Genomic DNA, 19,702 nt, shown 5'->3' with positions numbered 1-19,702 from the left:
GGAGGCTTCAGTGATGATAATAACAGTTGGCACAAGTTGAGCACTGACTGTGTGCCAGGCGCCATGCTAAGAGGTTCCCCACGTCATCTCATTCGCTCTCGTGACAACCTTGAGAGGTACCTTCTGTCATTGCCCTCATTCTGCCAGAAAGGGGGATGAGACTTGGCTTGCCCCAGAGCCCAACTTGTCCCCAAATTGTGCCTAACAAAAGCCACTCACTATTCAAACTGTGCCTCAGGAGGAGAGTGAGCCGGGGAGCCGGGGGGGTGGGGCGTGGGGTGACATGGTTGATCTTAACCTCACACCGTGTGCTTTGGTGTTATCTCTGCTACCAGAACCTTCTTCCTCCAGACACGGGCTAAACATGTATGCTGCACGCATGTTGTGGAGAAGGCAGGAATGTAACATTCACCAGCTCAGTGCCAGGGTATCTGAGAGCACACTTTCTCAATGGCCAAACCCCACATGTGGGGTGGTGACACTTCCACGGCCTCCCTCACAGCTCCTCATGGGACACCCTGCCCTCTGCCGGGCCAAAGGAGCTTTCCTACCCAGAGACAGGGGCATGCCCAGAATGGTCTCTGGTCGTTCCCAATCCAGCTGCAGAATGGGAGGATTCTGTTATTTCCTTTCCACAACTCCTCTTGAGGAATTCACGTCCTGCTACCGGCCCCAGGACGTCACTAAAAATAACCTCTGGTTTCCAAACCGAAAGCCCTGTCTGTCGGGAGGCTTTGCTGGTGCGCGCGTGGGGCCGGAAGGGCTGTGTCGGAGCCGCTGAGGTCAGCCTGGGCCTCATGCCGCTGGTGCCTTCCTCTTTCCAAGGAAGCCTGGGGCCTCATGAGTCACCCCAGAACACCCCAGTGGAGCCTGGTTGGAGGAGGGTGGTCAGGTGGGGCCTCGCTCTGGCACCATGGTGGCTGTCAGGCCTTGAAGAGGAGCGTTTCTAAAGACACAGAGCAAAAACTGCGGATTTCCAAGGTGGCGCCTGTTCTAATTCTAACCCATTCCAGCCAGATTTGGGGGGGGGGGACGCGGGGGGGGCGAGGAGTTGAAGGAGACACGTCTCTCCTAAGCCGTCTTGGAGCAAATTCTCCATCCTTGGTTTGGTTGTTTCCATTCCTGCCCAGAGTTCTGTCTGGACTTGTCTGAGAAGGTTGCCGGACAGTCTGTCCAGCTGGAGAGATTTCTCTGCCAGACAGCTCGCTGCCTTGCCCCTGTCCCTGTCCCTGACAGTCAGGGGCAGTGCTCTTAGAGATGGGACAAGCTCTACTCTCCCATCCACTCTGCCCAGGAGTCTGGAAGCTGTTCACAGGAGCCCCACCTTGCCCTCCTGGGCAGCTTCCTTAGAATACAGAAAAGCCTTAGGGTCTGGGGGTCGGAGGGGAAGGAGGAGCAGAGTCGGAACAGGAGAGTGACTGGACTTCAGGCAGGACAGGCTGAGGCCTGGCATGGACTTCATGCCTCCTTCAACAGTCACGGGGCCCCAGCAGGGGCTGGAATGAGACTGACCATCGACTCGCCTCCCTTTGCTCCTCCCCCCGTTCTCGAAACCCAGAACTCTTGCCCAGGTGGCTGAAGCCGGACTCAGGTAGCCAGTCCCCCTCAGCAAGGAGGCCGGCTCCTCCCGGGCTTCACCTGTAGAGAGGCCAAAGTGGGAGCACCTTCGGCTCACCAGAAAGGTGGTGGCTGCCATCCCCCTGTCCCAAAGCAGTGTGTTGGGGGGTGTCCACACTGCTCCCTGGGGCTGTTTAGGCCCCTGAATGGCACACGTGAGAACCCCGGTCCTATCAGTCTCCCCGTATTTCACTTTTCTAACAAGTTTCAACAGCTAACACTCAGGGCCTCTCCTTTCTGGAGACGACGAAGCTGAGGAGCAGTGGGGGGCACTGTTTTTCAGGATGAACAGCTCTTCTCCTTCCCTGTGGAGGGCAGAGCACGAGAAAGCGCTGAAATGCAGCAGTGTGAGGGGCTGGGTGGTCTGGAATAAGAAGGAATTTTAGTGGTGACATCAGGCTCTGGGAGTAGTTGACCTAGAGAGCCTGGAAGAGGGCCTTCTAAACAAGCTTTTCAAAACAGGAGAGATTTCCACTTGACCGAGAGAGGACAGACATGACACCCGGGTAGGGAAGACCGGCTTTAGCGCTGACGCTCGGATCGACTGGCTGGGTGAACTTAAACAGTCTTTTAACCTCTCCAAGAGATAAAAACGTTGTCTTAAGAAGACAGAAATAGAGATGCTTTGTAAAGTAAAAAAAAAAAAAAAAAGTATTTTACAGCGTAGAGGCTGGAGACCAAAATAGATAACAGGATTCCCTGAACATCCCAAAGAGGGGGAGAGTATATTAAAAATAGAAAAACCAAAACACAGAAGGAAGAGACTCAGAGCTAGCCGGGATTGGGACCCTGGGTCAAGCCATCCTACCCCCTCCTCCCAGGATTTGTTTTTTCCGTCTGACCAGTCTGCCTTGTGTCTTCCAGAACCATGTGAGGGCCAGCCCAGGAAGGTGGAGTAGATGAGAGCTCCGAGGATCTGTGTCCTCCTTCCCTCGGCCCCACTCAGAATGGAACAGAGGCGGCCCTGGCCACGGGCTGCAGAGGCCGACAGCTGGGCTGTGGTCCTGCTCTCCATGGTCTGGGTGCTGCTGGCCCCCGGGGTCGCCGGCATGCCTCAGTTCAGCACCTTCCACTCGGAGAACCGGGACTGGACCTTCAACCACCTGACCGTGCACCGAGGCACGGGGGCAGTATACGTGGGGGCCATCAACCGGGTGTACAAGCTGACGGGCAACCTGACCATCCAGGTGGCTCACAAGACGGGGCCTGAAGAGGACAACAAGTCCTGTTACCCACCGCTCATCGTGCAGCCCTGCGGCGAGGTGCTGACCCTCACCAACAACGTCAACAAGCTGCTCATCATCGACTACTCGGAGAACCGCCTGCTGGCCTGCGGGAGCCTCTACCAAGGGGTGTGCAAGCTGCTGCGGCTGGACGACCTGTTCATCCTGGTGGAGCCGTCGCACAAGAAGGAGCACTACCTGTCCAGCGTCAACAAGACCGGCACGATGTACGGCGTGATTGTGCGCTCGGACGGCGAGGACGGCAAGCTGTTCATCGGCACCGCCGTGGACGGCAAGCAGGATTACTTCCCAACCCTGTCCAGCCGGAAGCTGCCCCGCGACCCCGAGTCGTCCGCCATGCTCGACTACGAGCTGCACAGCGACTTCGTCTCCTCCCTCATCAAGATCCCCTCCGACACCCTGGCCCTGGTCGCCCACTTCGACATCTTCTACATCTACGGCTTCGCCAGCGGGGGCTTCGTCTACTTCCTGACGGTGCAGCCCGAGACCCCTGAGGGCGTGGCCATCAACTCGGCGGGGGACCTGTTCTACACGTCCCGCATCGTTCGCCTCTGCAAGGACGATCCCAAGTTCCACTCCTACGTGTCCCTGCCCTTCGGCTGCACTCGGGCCGGCGTGGAGTACCGCCTCCTGCAGGCCGCTTACCTCGCCAAACCCGGGGACTCCCTGGCCCAGGCCTTCAATATCAGTGGCCAGGATGATGTGCTCTTTGCTATCTTCTCCAAAGGGCAGAAGCAGTACCACCACCCGCCAGACGACTCTGCCCTCTGTGCCTTCCCCATTCGGGCCATCAACCTGCAGATCAAGGAGCGCCTGCAGTCCTGCTACCAGGGGGAGGGCAACCTGGAGCTCAACTGGCTCCTGGGGAAGGACGTCCAGTGCACCAAGGCGGTAAGGAGGCGCTCCCCTCCCTCTCCCCCTGCTCCCGCCCTCCCGGCGTCCATTCTCTGGCGGGTGACCCGGTGCGCACCCTGTTCAACTGGGCCACCCACGGCCTCAAAAGACAGGGGTTTTCAGGTTCACGTTATCTGGTTAGAACCAGGAACACAGAGCCTGACCTAGACCCGACACTTGGAGTGTGTGTGTTGATCCACCGAGTCGTTCCAAAAATGCACAGCGAGTGCCTGCACCACACCAGGCACCGGTGTAGGCCGGGCCGGCTTCTGAAGCCACCGAGCCAGAGAAGTGCCCTGCCTTCGTGGAGCTTTCATGAGTGAGGGGTGACAAATAAATACCTGAGATGTGTAGTCTGTCAGATGACGATAATTACTGTAGAGAAAAATGAAGCAGGGAAGAGGGAGGGGCAGTACCCAGGAAGATTGATTCATTGAAAAAGTGGCATTTGAGCAAAGACTGAGGAAGGTAAGGAAGTGAGTCATGTTGCTATCTGGGGAAAACATTCCGGAGAGGGAGCAGCAAGTGCAAAGAATTCAGGGCATTCCTGGTGTGTGTGAAGAGGTAGGGAGGCCGCTGCAGCTGGATCGGGGCGTGTGGGAGAAACAGTGGTAGGGGATGAAGCCGGGCAGCAATGACAGGGACCAGATCGTGTACATGGAGGGCTTTGTAGGCCACTGGGAAGCCAAGTGCAGGAGTCGAGTAGTCAGAGGGATATGTAAGTCGGAGGAGAGGGAAAGGAGTCAAGCTTGACTGGTAGATTGAAAACTAGGGAAGAAGAATCCAGCGTCTGGGCAAAGGGAAAAGAGGAGAGGAAGGGAAGCTCGGGATCCAGACCTGAGGACAGCAGATACAAGAACATCAGTGGCGAGCACTGTCCTGACAGAGGGTCAAGATGCTGCCATCTAAGTGGTCACCGCAATCTATACATCCACCCATCTGTCCGTCCATCATCCATCCATCCATCCATCCTTCCATTCATCCCTCCCTCTATCCATCCATCACCCATCCATTCATCCACCCATCCATCCATTTAACAAGAGACTATTGAAGATGTTCTGAGTGCCTAGGACTGTCCCGGGCACTGGGGATGCACACATAAAAAAGATGTGATAACTACTCTCACATGTCTCATAATCTAGTGGGAAAGAGAGAGAAAGGGAGAGGGAAAGAGAGGGAGATACTGGCAATGTAATACAGTGGCTAGGAGTTTGGGCCTCAGAGACAAAGATCACGGTCCAGATACTATCTGTGCCGCTTCCTGGCTTCAAAGGTAATTTAATGTCTCTACATTATCATCTGTGAAATGGGGATCATCATGCTACCTCGTGGGATGATCAGATAAGATAATACATGGCACAGATTAGCACTGTGTTAGGTTTACCCATTATTAGTTAACTATCAGGATGTGTGACAAGTGCTAAGACAGATTTCTCTGCAAAGTGTCGTGGCCTCTGGATTTGCAGCCTGGGGAAAAATCTGAGACCAAGGGGCCCGTATGGCCTTTTGTGTACCCTAAATTGAGGGTGCCTGCTATCGGAAGCAAAAACCACATCTTAAAGCAAGAAAACATGTCATGCCTCATCTGTGCTTCTGTTCCCACCATCATTTGCTTGGTATGATAGGATAGTGGCTAAGACAATAGACTTTGAAGTCCAGTGGATTTGTACTTAAAAATCAGTTCTGCCACTTAAAACTGTATGACTCTGGGCAAGCTATGTATTTGGTCTGAATTGTAATTTTTCATCTTTAAAATAGAGATAAGACTGCCCTCTTTTTATGACTGTTATGGAGATCAAATAGAAAATGTATATGAAGTGCTTAGCACCATACTTGACACATAATAAGTATTCAGTAAATGGAAGCTATAATTGTTAATATTAATCACAATGACAGAACCGGTTATTTGCTCTTGTTTCACTTTTATTTTTTTTAAAGATTTATTTATTTATTTTAGAGAGACAGAGAGAGAGAGAGAGGGAGCACATGGGCCAGAGGGGCAGAGGGAGGAGGAGAGAGAATCTCAAGCAGACTCCCACCTGAGCGTGGAGCCTGATAAGGGGCTCGATCTCACAACCCTGAGATCAGGGCCCTGAGATCACAACCTGAGCCAAAACCAAGAGTCAGATGCTTAACCGACTGTACCACCTAGGCACCCATATTATTTCACTTTTATTAAATGAGGAGGTTGAACTAGATAATCTCCAAAGTTCTTTACAGCACTGATATTCTGTACCTTATGGTCCCCAACCAGTCAGGAGAGGTGGAGAGGAAATGCAAGGGTTAACCCCCTTCCAGAGTCCTGCCTGGTTCCCATTGCCCAGAGGGGGCCTTGTCAGGAGGAAACTGCTGATTCCTGCCTGCTTCTGAGCCAGAGGGAAGAGGAAGCCTACACCCTTCTCTGGCTCCAGTGGCTTGCAGAGAGACAAGCCTGGGCTAGTGACCAAAGAGCAACAAAGGCACTGGGAGAGAGGTGACAGTAGGTGGGACCAGGACCTCAGAGAACAGCCCCTTCTCAGCCCCCTGTCCCACCCCTGAGAGTCACACTCATCTGGTGCAACCTTTACAGCAGGGTGGGCAGGGAAGCTGGAATAGGAGTTGCTGCTTAAAATCTTTATAATCTAAGGAGTCCCAGACGTGGGGATCCAGAAATATTTGGTGGCCCTGGAGAGAGTTAGGGATGGGTGAGCGAAGCTGTGGTCCCAGGGCTTAATTTTAACATAATCTCTGGACTGGCATGGAGCTCTCAGATGAAGGACTTGAGCTTTGCACCCAGAAAAGGGATGAGGAGGAGGACTATCACTCACTGAATGGAAGCTCTGTACTGAAGACTGAGCTGGGCAATTTAAGTGGTATCTTATGCGAGCCTCGGTATAACCCTATGGAGCAAAGAGGATCATCCCCATTTGGCAGATGGAAAAACAAAAGCTTACAAAGCTGAAGTAAATTACTTAAATCTACACAACTCTAATGACAAAGCAGGCATCTGAGATCAGCTCAGCCCATATGACTTCTGAGTCCAAGCTGTTTCTGTTTAGCCTTGCTGCTGCTAAGGAAAACCATACATCAATCTCTCACCATTTGAGTAGAAATAAAGGGGCATCAACTATTTGGAAACACCTGACAATTTAGAGAAGTGAGAAAGAAATGCCAGTCAACTCCAGGGGCTGAGGTTCTAGAAAAAAAAAAAAATTCCCTTATAGTTCTGGAGATTTTAGAATCAGGAGGAATGTAGAGAAATCCATAGTCACTGGCAAGTTTTCTTGCTTTTGTCATCATTTCTCAGAATTTGGCTTGGACTATGCCTATGCCCAGACTTTTCAGCCTTACCAGCCCCTGGAGAAAGTGGGAAAGAAACTGAAGCCCTGAATCAAGGACTTTCAGAGCTAAAGAAAGCTTGACCATCACCTCGTCCAATCCCTTCACTTTACAGAGGCTCAGAGAGGGTCTGTGATATACCAAGGTCACATGGTTGGATAGTGGTAGCGACAGGACTACAGTTTAGATTTCTTGAGTCTTACCAGGGTACCTGCTGCATACAGTGTAGCGATAAGAAAGAGAAGTAGAAAATTTAAAACGTGGTAACTGATTCCTCTGAGCTGCCTTTCTTGGGAGCTAAAAATTTCCATCACTGGGTCTAGTGATGTGCTAGTAAATATTACACAGTTGGTTATGTGCAGAGAGTGGGGGTGGAGTGGGGACACCTGATTTGAAGCACTTGCCAATTTCCAAGGTGTAAATACTCCTACTGTGGCCAAGTTCAAGCCACCAGTGTGATGCCACTGAATGCAGACAGGTGTACAGTCATCCCTCATGAGCTGTCCAGCATGCCACCACTTCACTCCCTTCTTGAGGAGCTTATCTCTTCTGCTGTGTCTCCCTATTATCTAGTTGTTCAAGGTCATCCTTAACCTGAATGTTAGTCCCTTTGCTAAAGAATGCATACATTCACACACACACACACACACACACACACAGGCACACCATACACTCACACACACACAAGGGCAGCTCCACCTTTCCCACCAGTATCAGAGGCAACGAAACACCAAGGACTCACAAGGTCCGAGTCTCTCTTCCCTTTGGATCGGAGAAGGAAACAGAAGGGAAGTCCCTGGGTTAGCCATCACATGCCCTAGCTCATAAACCAATTCTTCCAAGGAAATCAGCTGTCAGTGAATGATGCACCAGCTTGTTCTTCCCCGGTGAGGGTGAGAGGAGGAAGCGGAAGGGAACAGTTTGCAGGTTTCTCCCTCATGCTTTCTATGTTTCCCACAATAGTCATTTCCTTCCTTCTCTGGGCTGCCTACTCAGACCCAGGAGGAACAGCCAACACAGGACTCTGGGTTCCTTCTGGCCTGGAGTCTGCAGCCTCTGCCCACAGGATTCCTGGTTGTACAGTCAGCTGGGGTGTCTCAGGGGACCCATCATGACCCAGCCCCAGGCTAGGCTCTGTGCAGGCAAAACAAACCCCTTGGCAGCCCCCGTCCTCAGGAAGCATGCAGTCTTCTTCTTGTTCTTGTTCTTCTTCTTGTTCTTCTTGTTCTTGTTCTTCTTCTTCTTTTAACTAAGTGAGATCTTAGAAATAATCCATTTACTATCCCATTTAACAAGCCCAAGAGAGGATATTACTGTTCTAGGTTTACACAGCCCCTTAGCAGTTGAGCAGAGGCCAGAATTCAGGTCTTCCTACTTTGGGGTAAGCGAATTTTTCATTGGCTCAGGGTGGTCTTCTTTCCAAGGTGCCCCAGTGTCTCCCCTTCAAAAGCCCAGTAACAGGAAGGCTCTCACCTCCAGCATTCTCTTGTGTTTCTATCTCTGTGAGCCTGGCTGAAGACCTATAGTATACAATAGTAGAAACCGTTGTACGACTTAACAAAGCTCTGAGGAATGGATTCTTCCATTTGCTCTTCAATAATTTTCCCAGAAAAGTGGTCAAGCAGTATGACAAATGAAGAAACTGAAATTTATGCAGGTGAAGTAAGTTTTCCAAAGTATGAGGGCCTGCCCAATGTTATGATGATCAATTTCAATCTATCCCTGGTATAGGATCTGGTGAATAATGGGATGCCCGAAGGAAGACCAGAAACCCTCTCCAGCAGATGGAAATCCTGTGATTTCCATCACACTTCCAGACAGAATCTCCCCTGTCTAAATAGAAGCATGCCTACAGAAGGGTCTGGTCCCCAGGGACATTAAAATGACCAGAAAATGAGTGCAAGCAATCAGCTTTCCAGATGACCCCTGATCCCTTGGCAGAAGAGTGGATGAGTGGCTGTGGGTTAGGGTGAGGAAGGCTGCAGACCCCTTTCTCTGCTTTCACAGGAGCCAGAGTGGGATTTGTGAGTCCCTTGGTGAGATGTTTTTGTTTGAGGCATGTGTTAGGTTCCTGAACCCCACGCGTGTACCTCTGTGAGGCCTGGTGCCCTCGGGTTGACGGTTGGGTGGGGGCTCGTGTAAGGAGACTCTGCCCGACTTCTGCTGTCATTTACCCCAATCCCGTCCCTTCCCTCCAGCCGGTCCCCATCGACGACAACTTCTGTGGACTGGACATCAACCAGCCGCTGGGAGGCTCGACTGCAGTGGAGGGCCTGACCCTGTATACCACCAGCCGGGACCGCATGACCTCCGTGGCCTCCTACGTTTACAATGGCTACAGCGTGGTTTTTGTGGGGACGAAGAGCGGCAAGCTGAAAAAGGTAAGAGTCCATGAGCCCAGACACCCCAGTGCTGTCCAGCTGTTGGCAGAGATATAATACAGGCAACTCTTCCTTGTCTTGAAGGGGGTTAGAATCGGGGAGTAGGTAGGGGTTCATTTTGTGACTTATCTTCTAGCTGCTTCCTCCAGTCGTTAGTCGGCGAGTGTCTAGGGAAGGCAAGCATATTTCAGTATTGCCCAAACTTCACGGAATTAGAAAGGCATCTCACTCTGAGGGTAGGAAAAAAAAAAATCACCCTTTATCCCCAAACCAAGTAGAACTGATGCTTTGACTATCTGCGTTATGAATCACCCACGTCACAAATCCCTCGCCACGGTTCATAGAATTGATGGCACTGGTCAGAAGTCTTTATTGCATCCAAAGCAGCTGGTCAGAGCAGGTGACTGGGCCCAATTCGAAGAATCCAAGCGTATGGTGCCCGAGTGAGAAACTGCCCTCCTGCCTTGCCTCGTCCTGCAATCACAGACTCTTTCCTGCCCTTCCGCTCCCCGCTCAAGACTTGAGCTGCCAGGAGGAAGTCAATATCTCATCTCATGCCTGCCATGGGCACCTCGGGAGGGCACTGGCTGGCTGGGGCCGGCAGCACAGAGGGCCTCTGGTGTGGCGGGCTGAAGCCAGCAGCTTGTACCTGCTTGTCTAGAGCTCAGGGTGCAGAGACGAGCGCAGTCCGGTTCGTTATGTGGGATTACAGCAGCCTCATTCTTTCCGGTCCCAGCTAATCCCCTTTTCCCAAGCTTACCCTTCTGCCACCTTTCCCCAGTCCCGCCACCTGTGGATCAAGGCCCATGCAAGACCTCAGCGCATCTCACCCTTTGATGTTGACAGCCCCCCAGGCAGCTCTTTCCCCCAAATCCATTTAGAGCCCAGGGAGAGATGTCTTTCGGGAATGTGGAAGGAGGGGTGGCAGGGAGGGAGCCTGAGGAAGAATTTGCGAGTTCTGCTTGTTCTGAGTTGCGGCCAAGGTGAGAAACACTGGTCTAGGTTTATGTGGAGGTGCTGAACTGTCCGGACTGCTTCTGGTTCTCTTGATGCCAAGGCCCTTTAACCCTTTTCTCGCTCTGTGGAGAGGTTGCTACTTGTTGCCATCCTGTGCCCCTATTCTGCCTGGGACCGGGGACCTTGGCTTGGCCTTTAGGTCCATGGAAGAGAGTATGGATGTGGTTCCTGCGTTTGCCTTTCCAGAACTGGGGGGAGGGGGAGTTGCCTTGGGAGATTCTACCAAGATTTAAAAGTGGCATATTCCACTGGGCCAGTGTGGAATTCAGCGTGGACCCCTGCGGCTGGCTATTTCCCTGCAGGGTTATCTACTTGTACAGGCAGGTAGACTGAACCTTGCATAGGAGCATTGGGACAAGGAGCCTACAGGAATTGAATTCAAACCTGAACTCTCTCTGTCAAGCCAGGTACCCTAAGGGTCTTAACATCCATCCAGAGGGGCTCCCCTTACTAAGTCATCTGCCCACAGAGACCGCCTTTTTCTCTAATGCACAAAGGCTTTTGAAGGGCCAGCAGTACCCACAGTGAGGTTGGTGCTCAGCACCTTCCCTAGTTCTTCCAGGGCCTTCACGCACTGTTCTGGATCATTTGTGTGACTGTTTGTCTCCTTTATTCCCTTGAAAGTTCTATTAAAGGCAGGGGTCATGCTCCATTCATATTTATTTACCTCCTTCTGCCTAATTCTTTCACCAAGTGTTCACACATGGGATAGGCCCCCAAGCTGCTTTTGAGAAATAGAACCATTCTAGGAAATCGTCGAGATCATCTGGCCCAATACGCTCATTGCTCGGCAGGGAAACTGAGGTCCAGAGAAAACAAGTGACTTGTCCAAGCATAGAGACTAGGACAGGTCACTGCTTGCCCTGACACTCAATTTGGCACCCTTTTTACTTAAAGAGGCAGCCACGGAGCACAGGGATGGAGGCCGAGAACTATCTTCAGGTCTAGGCTTGCTAAGGAGTTCAGCCAGGGACTCGTGCCTCCATTCTCATCAGTGCTGTGTCGGAGTTAAGGAATGAACAGTTGCTGACTGGGTGGGTGAGGAGAGAATAAAGGAAGAGAGATCCAGACAGATGCAAAGGAACCCTTGTGCTGACCTTCCCGTGTCTCTGTCCATCTTGTGCAGCACACACAGGGGGCTGCTTGGGGCATCTTTCCAAGCCACACACCCAAGTTAGCCAAGCTCTCCTGGCCTTGTTGGAATCCTGGTGGACAAGTCGCTATGGAGGCAAGTCAGCGGGTTCAAGGGCAAGGCTAGGGGCGTGGCTGCCCACGGCTTGTTCCAACCTGCACAGTGGCCACTCCTTCTCAGTCTTCACTTGGCCTTTCTTCGGCTGTTTCTATGAGCTCATAATATCGCTCCTTCTACTGTGCAGCCCGCCCTTCCTTTCCACCCACGCTCCTTTGAGGCACCTGATACTTATACCATGGCTCCCACTAGCCTCCTATTTACCCACCCGCTTGCCCCCGCCCTCTCCAGAGCATCAGTCCATGAGGAATTTGTGGAATGTCCCCAGGAAACTCTACCATGGTCCAGGCCCCATAGCTCTTTCAACACAGGAAGGAAAATAAAGAAAAAAAACAGCTAAGAGTTTGGAAAGGGGGGGGAAGCAGGGTGCGTCAGAACTGTTCACTTCTTCCCTGCCTGACCAGGCGTCTGTCAGACAGTCCAGCCCTCATCCACTGCAGCCATTGGAACAGGATGTCCCTCTGTGGGGAAGCATAGAGGATGCAGAGACCATGGCATGACGGTGAGGGGCTCTTACGTGCTGTGTCACATACTTGCTCGTACCCTGTTCTCTGCTAGACGCTGGGGGAGCATCGCAGACGAGGCCTTCTGAGCCCCAAGCCTGCGGAAGGAGCAGGCAGAATAAAGATAGGACCTCAAAGCCGAGGTGGGTCATACCTGTATTGGCTAGGGGTCAGTGCACTACAGGTGGTAAGAAGACAGGCATACGGCCCACCACAGGGATGGAACAATGGCAGAGAAACCAACCACTATGGTGTGATTGACCTTGAAGGCTTTACTGAGGAGGAAGGGATGAGAAACTGATGACTTGACAAATGGCGGGGAGAGAGAAGGGCCTTCTAGACCTTGGGTGCCACACTGAGAAGGTGCAGAGCCTGTGCCCAGAAGGTCTAGAGTGCACAGGGGGTTTGGAGGATTGGTGAGGGGAAGGTCAAGCTGGAGCACTGTGAGGGTCCAGGCCTGGGAGGACCAAGTGAAAAGGATCTTGGGATCTTTGCTGACCACAAGATCAACAGGAACCAACTGGGTGATGCCGATTTCCCAAAATCAATTAGTCTTCACTGCACTAATAGGAGAATAATTTCCCGGTCGTGAGACCTGGTGGAGTTACGCTATGTGAAGAATATTTTAAAAAGGGTAGTAACTCAAGGAAAGAAGAGGAAAGGAGGAAACAAAATATCTTTCCTCAGATAATACAACTTACTGAGCACTTATTATATGTCAGGTGTTATTCTAAGAGCTTTATATCTGTTAACTCATTTAATATTGATATAATTCTGTGAGGGAGGTGCTATTATCACCTCCATTTTACAGATGAAGAAATAGAGGCCAAGAAAGGTAAAGATGTTCATCTGAGGCCACAGAGCTAGTAAATGGCAGAGCCAGAATTTGAACCTTCATCGTCTGGTTTCGCAGTTCACATACTTAGCCATCAAGCTGTGGAAGACGAACTAGACTTACCTGGTGTGGCTCCAGAGGGCAGAATAGAACCTGTGAGCAGGAGTGACAGTAAAGCACATTTCCACTTACTATAAGGAGGAAGTTTCTGGTAGCCAAACTGTCCCAACATGGAAAGACTTGACTCAAGAGGGAATGAGCTCCCAGTCAGTGGAAATATCTAGGTCACCGACCAGGGATGCTGTGGAGGAGCTCCTACGCCTGCCACATGATCCTTATGCCACCACTGTTCCCCTGACTCCTTCAGTAGGAGTGGGCGTTAAGGGAGGGTAGGCTGCGGCAGAGAGGGAGAGCAGAGAGAGGGAAGCCGAGGCACCCTGCTTGTGGGCTTTGGAGTCACGGACTGGGTTCAGCTTGCTCTCAGAGTGTAGCAGAAAGCCCTCAGGGTCAAGGAAGAGGTGAGGGTACAGAAAGGGCAAGGCATGGCCAAGATGTTGAGAACAGGCAGGCCTGGGGGTGGATATAAGGGAGGGGAAAGTGGGGTATTCTGGGTAGGGGCACAGTGGTGTGGTGGCTAAGGACAGGCTGAGAATCCAGAGAAGAGAGGCAGGGAGCTCATGATGAAGCAGATGGAGGAAGCACAGTGGCATCAGGAACTGCAAACTCATGGACTAAGACTTCCCAGCTTGAAAGGAGGAGCCCGGGAGGCAGTTGGAGCACAAGTCATGGGGCAAAGGAAGGAAAAAGGTGGGCTGAGAAGCTGCAAGGACGTGGGAGGGAGGACTATCTCCAGGTTCGGGGCAGAGTCCTTCTCATTCCTTCTCTCTCTTAATGACTGCCGAAGCTTCTGCCTCAGTCCTAGCTTTACGTCCCTGCAGGCTTCCCCTAACCCCTCAGTCCCGGGGCCTCCCCCAGCAGCAGGGGTTGTTGGCTCTCTGTTCTCTGTCCCCACTGGAAAACTTACCTGCTGCTCAGGGACTGGTGACACGTCCTTTACCCTGTCCCTCCAAGCATTTTTGAGTAGCCCCCTCCTCAGACCCCTCACAGCATGCAAGTTTGCTCTGATGGCATCCAACACGGGAGCAGCTACTAATGTGTCCACTTGAGATTCACAGATTCTGAAGGGCAGGGACCCTCTCATGTTATGTCACCCTTCCCCATGGCCAGATCCAACATTGCTCACACGTTAGGTGCTCATTAAACTTATCTCCAATATATTGGGTGCTGCCTTCCTATGCCAGACGCCTATTTGCAGTGATCGGAAGAGACCCAGATGCCAAGAGTGACCACTGTTGACGTGGCTGGTTTGTGAGGGAAGGAAGTTATGCTGTGGTAGATATGTCAAGGGGAGGGGAGTGGCGGCGGGATGAGGTGTCAAGAAAACGGGAGAGCTTGGTGGGTAACAGGAAAAGTTTATGAACAACATTTGGAAGAGGGTGGGCAGGACTCTCAGACATGGTGACCGGAGTGGAAGAAGGCAATCATGTTTACACTGTTGCCTGGAGATCCCCAGAATAGCGTGGCCAGCCATCTGCCTCCCTTGGATCAGACGCAGGCTGGCTGACCGCAGGGAGCAGGTGCAAATGCCCAGGTAGCCACCGCCCTGCCCCCATCCCGCCAAGCCCTCCCTTTATAGGACTCTTGGACAGTTTTAGAAATCCACAGAGACTTTGCCCTTTTCACGTTCTGGGGAGAGCCCTGGCCTCTTTTGGCACCACCTCCTTTCCCGTTAGCTAACCGGCATGGCCACGGAAATGCCTGTGAAATTCTTGAGGAAAATTCTGTCTTTCCCTAAGGGACATACCAACCAATCCAAGGTCTCCCATCTGCAGCCCACAGGAAGCCCCGACGCCCCAAGCCCATTCTTCTTTTTTCTAATTTCACAAACGGTTTACTGACCAAAGCCAGGAAAATGGAGCTCCTTGCAGAAGCAGCTTAGGCACTGGAAAAAATCCATCAAGAGCACCAAAGTCATCACTCTCCTAAGCCCCAGGGTTATTGCTCAGCTGTTTGATAACACTGATTATTTACAAGATACCTTCCTACGGTCCTTTTCATCTTCTGAGACTACTTCAAGGAAATATGGTGATTGCCCCCTGCATCTCCGCCCCATTTTGCAGATGTGGAAAAGGGAGCCATGGAGACACAAAGTATCCTCCCTAAGGTTTCACGGCCACTCTATTGATACTATTGACATTGGCCTTCATACTTCCTCCCCAAACACCCAGAAGTTCCTAACCTGTTACTTGACTTCCTCATTGGGTGGAGTTGTCTTGGCGGACTGGAGGCCAAATTGGATGAAAAGCTGAGAAACATGCTTTTCTGTCTGTGCCAACCCCACCAAACAATAGCCACTCATTCTTCTGAGTGGAAATGATTCACTCATTTCTCAGTGGGAACCCTGGATTGAGTAAACAACCAGGGCCATGGGTCCAAGTCTAGGCGACCTCGCGGCTCCCCTGGCCCTCGTGATGGCTGACCCGAAGCCCTGGCCCCCTAGGGCATCTCAGCAGTGCCGGGGGGCTGGGGTCGTGGGGAGCAGACACCCTCTCCCACTTTCCCCAGAGCCTGTGGAGAAGAGCCGGGGTGGTGATTCCGAGCGCACCACCACATCCCCAGTAATGAGTTTGGCTCCCTGCCCAGGCTCCTGCCGCCAAAAGCGCTGTTTGTTTTGTTGTTTTATAGGCCTCTTGGGTCCCAAGAACTGGTCTTCTGAAAGCTGGGAACCACAACACTTGGTTGGCACCCGGAAGGAGGCATATTTTTACAGAATCCCCCCACACCCCTCACCCCTGGCCACCACATCCCTCTGCTTGACCACGACAGGTGCAGAGAGGGGGTGTGGGTTTCTATCCAGAACCCCAGCTGCCCCCCAGGGAGGAGGCCCTGATCTCCCAGAGCCATTCTGAAAGGGGAGACGCTAAAGATTCACTTATTTTTTTGCACCTTTGTGCAGCTCCATAGAGGCTTCCATCCTGGACGGTCCCTGTAGGAGGCATCAGGCTGTGTGCTCAGCAGGCCGCTTTGCCTTCCAAGAGGGAGCCCCTGGGGCTTGAGGCTTTATCTCAGGACAGGTGAAACACAGGGAACTGGGTTTCAGGGACGGGGTGGAGGAGGGATAAGGTTTCAAGCTCACAGAATCCAGGTGACCCACATAAGGCCGCACAGAATTTTTCAGGGACCAAGGTGCTAATATTTACAGAGCTCTCATCTTTAGGAAAATACAAAGCACATCCTTTTAGGCCATTGAGCCTTGCCTGCCCGTGGATACAGGACAGGCACATGTATGTCGGGGTTGGAGGGGACCTCCAAAGGCTACCTGGTCTGTTCCTCTGCCTTCAGGTAGAAACCGATTTGCATAAGGAAGAGTATAGGGGCTTACAGGGTGTAGTCCTGGCCTCCACGTCAGTTTCTTCATCTGTAACATGTGAGTAATGACAGTATTTGCCTCATGAGCTTCTGCTGAGGATTCAACTAAATGATACATCATTGGACTAAAAATGATTGAGTACCTACTATGTGCCATTTTCCGGCTAAACAGTTGTCAAAACGCCTGCCCTCATGAAGATTATATCTTACTTTTGAAAGACAGACTGAAAAAAAAATAAGTCAGCACAATTTATAGTATGTTTGGAAGAAAATAAGTGCTAGTAGGGAGAGTAGAGTGTGGTGAATAATTCCTGTACAGCGTGGTGCGGGCTTTGAGCATATTTGCTCTTAAATATCACTTCTATTGTGACTTAACATGTGAGCCTCGATTTTTTCCTTCTGTGGAGTGGGGTGGTAATAAATACTTTGCATAGTTGTTGGAAGGACCAAATGAAATCGTGTACGAAAAGTACTTACTATTAAGCGTTTGGCAAAAAAGTGCTTTGCAATCGTTATTACTAATACCTGTGAGGCTTTCCCCAAATCCCACTTCTTGTCTGGCTCCCTGGGAGAAGGGGGCTGTCAGATCAGCCTCCTGTTTTAGTGACATGTTCGCAAGGTCAGATAGAGGAAGAGAATCCTGCCCCCTTCCCCCCACCCCCAGCCTGAGTCATGGGAAAAAAATACTTAGAGGACTAGACCAGCTGAGCCGAACTAATCTAATCCTGCTGGACATTGGCATCCAGCTGCATTAGTCACCAGTGAGAGCTTTCTGAGAGTTCCACCAAACAATATGAAGGGACCCCTCCCCTGGGCAGGGCTGGGGGAAGTGGCCGGTGGCTCTTGCAGCTTTGCAGAATTAACAACAGAGCCTTTCCCTGTCCCATGCATGCTCCCAAGCCGACCACAATATCCTCGTGCTGTTCGCTCTGCCTTGGATTCACTATGGAGCTTGGGGGGTGGGATGGGGGCACTCAGTTTCCTCCACGGGCCCACTAATGCTGCCTCACAGGACTGTCCTGCGTGGCAGACACGGCGGATATAAAGTACCTAATACAGAGCCCGATGCATAGTAGGTGCTCAATAAATGGCAGCCATTGCTACAGATGTGACTCTCACACATCTTACTGCTGTTACCACTTCCGTGCTATTACCAGGCTCTTCTTCCAGGGCCCAGATCCCCTGGGTTTTTATTAGCTCATTAATTCCATAACATTTTCTGATGACTAGGAAGGGTTGGGATATTTCTCTGCTCTGTTGCAGATGATGGTACAGAAATTCAGAGAGGTTAAGGACTTGCTCAGGGTCACAGGGTCAATCAAGGGAAGACGTGGGCCTTGGAACCAGAGCTACAAATATTTCAGGTGGAGACAGGCCCAGCAGATACCTAGGTTGCTTCTATGGTTCAAGATGATGAAGCTGGAAGCTTGCGGCTACTTGAACTTCTGTTCTTCTTGTCATGTGTCCTTCCATCACATGTTCAGGGAAGCAGGAACTCCATGGAGACGCAAGGTGGTGCAGGTCAACCTGAGTTTCTGTCCTTTGGAGCCCTTCCTAGGAGTCTGTCCCTCTGCTACAACCTCCAGAAAGGTTTCTAGGCTCTAAGGTGGGGCAGACGTTCAAGAGCCAGTGTCTCTGTGGTTGTCCCAGTCCGGCACTACTCCTCTACCATGTTCTGGGTTTTTAAATCAAAAGCTACTGCCACCAGCCAGGTATCCCCACCTAACCCGGAAGGAACAATGACACTAATAGGCTTTAGTAACAAATCAGGGTTTCTCACCTTGACAGCTCAGGGTGGGTGAGAACGCAGCCCAGGATGGGGAGGGGCTGTGGAGTTGGGGCCCCCAGGGAGAAGGTGGACTCCCTCATGCAAGGTCAGAATCTCACCCTGATTTTATACCTAGAAAGGATCTCAGAAAACTGGTCCAGCCTACAGACTTTGGGCAGGTGAGATATTTATTGTTACATTTTATAGCTAAGATAGCTGATGCCTAGAAATGTGACATGATCCATTCACAATCACTCAGGTTCTTAGCATCAGAGGCAAGATTCAAATTCGGTGCTTCAATTCCAATTTTTGGTCCCTTCTCTTTATATCATATGAAGAATATTCTCTCTGCACAAAACATCCACCTCTTCCGGGCATACAAGCATTCCCTAAGCAGAATCTATGGGATCATTCTCCCGGGGACAAAAGTCTTCCTGAGCTTCCCGTCACAGGCCTGTCCACACAGCCTTGTTCTGGGATGACCAGCATCCCCAAGCCCTCTCCACATGCCTTGGGGATCTTAGCAGAGGCTGGCCAGCAAGGAGGACTACTTGACCACAGAATGCTTGCCTTGGACCTAAGATGTTCTGCCCTATCAGAAGAAAGCTGAATTAGGAATCTCAAGACTTACATGTTAGTCCTCTCTAGACATGCCACTTTTTTTTGGGGGGGGGGCGGTTCTCTTATTAATTAAACACTTACTATGTGCTAAGCACTGAGCTAAGTGTTTTTTCAGTTAAGTCTCTTAATACCTTGTAAGATAAAGATTCATATTCTGTTTTCCGTATGAGCAAACTGAGGCTCAACAAAGTGAAGTAACTTGACAGAGTCACATGGCTCCTCAGTGGAGAGCTGGAATCTGAGTCCAGACCTGTGCCTTGGTAAGCACTGGCTTTGAGCACTCTGTTGGCCTTCTCCCATTGGTCCCTCTGCAACCTACTACCTGCCCTTCAGAGAGAGGCCAGGAGAGGCACGAGAGAAGCGTGGAAGGGCTAATGCTTTGCACTCTTTCGAGCGACAATGCCCTGGGAACCCAGGGCATGGCAGCTGTCACCTCGGCACACGCTGCCTTGTGTCACCCCCTCGGGCCTCCTCTTCCCCCTCCCCACCCATCTCAGCCCAGGCCACAATGGATGGGGTGGCAGCCCTTTGTGCCACACACAGTCCCCAGCTGACTCTCCTTTCTCCAGGCATCATTGTTTGCCGTGAGCTTTCTGAAGGGAAGACAAAGGAGTGTTGCTGACAAGGCCAAGAGCGGCTGTGTAAAGCGTAGGGGCCTCGGCCCATCACCCGTGCATCCCTTGGAGCCCCCAGGCTCTTCTTCAAAGATGCTGTCTGGGTTCTTTTGTGTGCCAGTCATACCCATTCAGAGATGGCAGGGCAAAGGTTCCAGGGGGGCGGTAGGGGGATACTGAAAAATGGAGTCATTTTGATCTGGCAAAATTAG

General features: G+C 51.5%; 1 protein-coding gene across 13 annotated transcripts in view; it reads left to right on the top strand.

Annotated features, from left to right (window-relative positions):
* The window catches only part of PLXNA2 (plexin A2), a 205,508-nt gene that overhangs the window by 22,348 nt on the left and 163,458 nt on the right, over nucleotides 1-19,702 (top strand). For all 13 annotated transcript variants that reach the window (XM_035722087.1, XM_035722088.1, XM_027610550.2 and 10 more), the window contains exons 2-3: nucleotides 2,482-3,752; nucleotides 9,272-9,454. In XM_035722087.1, coding sequence (XP_035577980.1) covers nucleotides 2,517-3,752; nucleotides 9,272-9,454 — 1,419 coding nt within the window. In that variant the 5' untranslated portion in view covers nucleotides 2,482-2,516. The remainder of the gene's footprint in view (nucleotides 1-2,481; nucleotides 3,753-9,271; nucleotides 9,455-19,702) is intronic.

This window comes from Zalophus californianus, chromosome 10, assembly GCF_009762305.2.
Source record: "Zalophus californianus isolate mZalCal1 chromosome 10, mZalCal1.pri.v2, whole genome shotgun sequence".
NCBI classification, from domain to species: domain Eukaryota; kingdom Metazoa; phylum Chordata; class Mammalia; order Carnivora; family Otariidae; genus Zalophus; species Zalophus californianus.
This window is presented reverse-complemented; position numbering and strand designations above follow the sequence as displayed.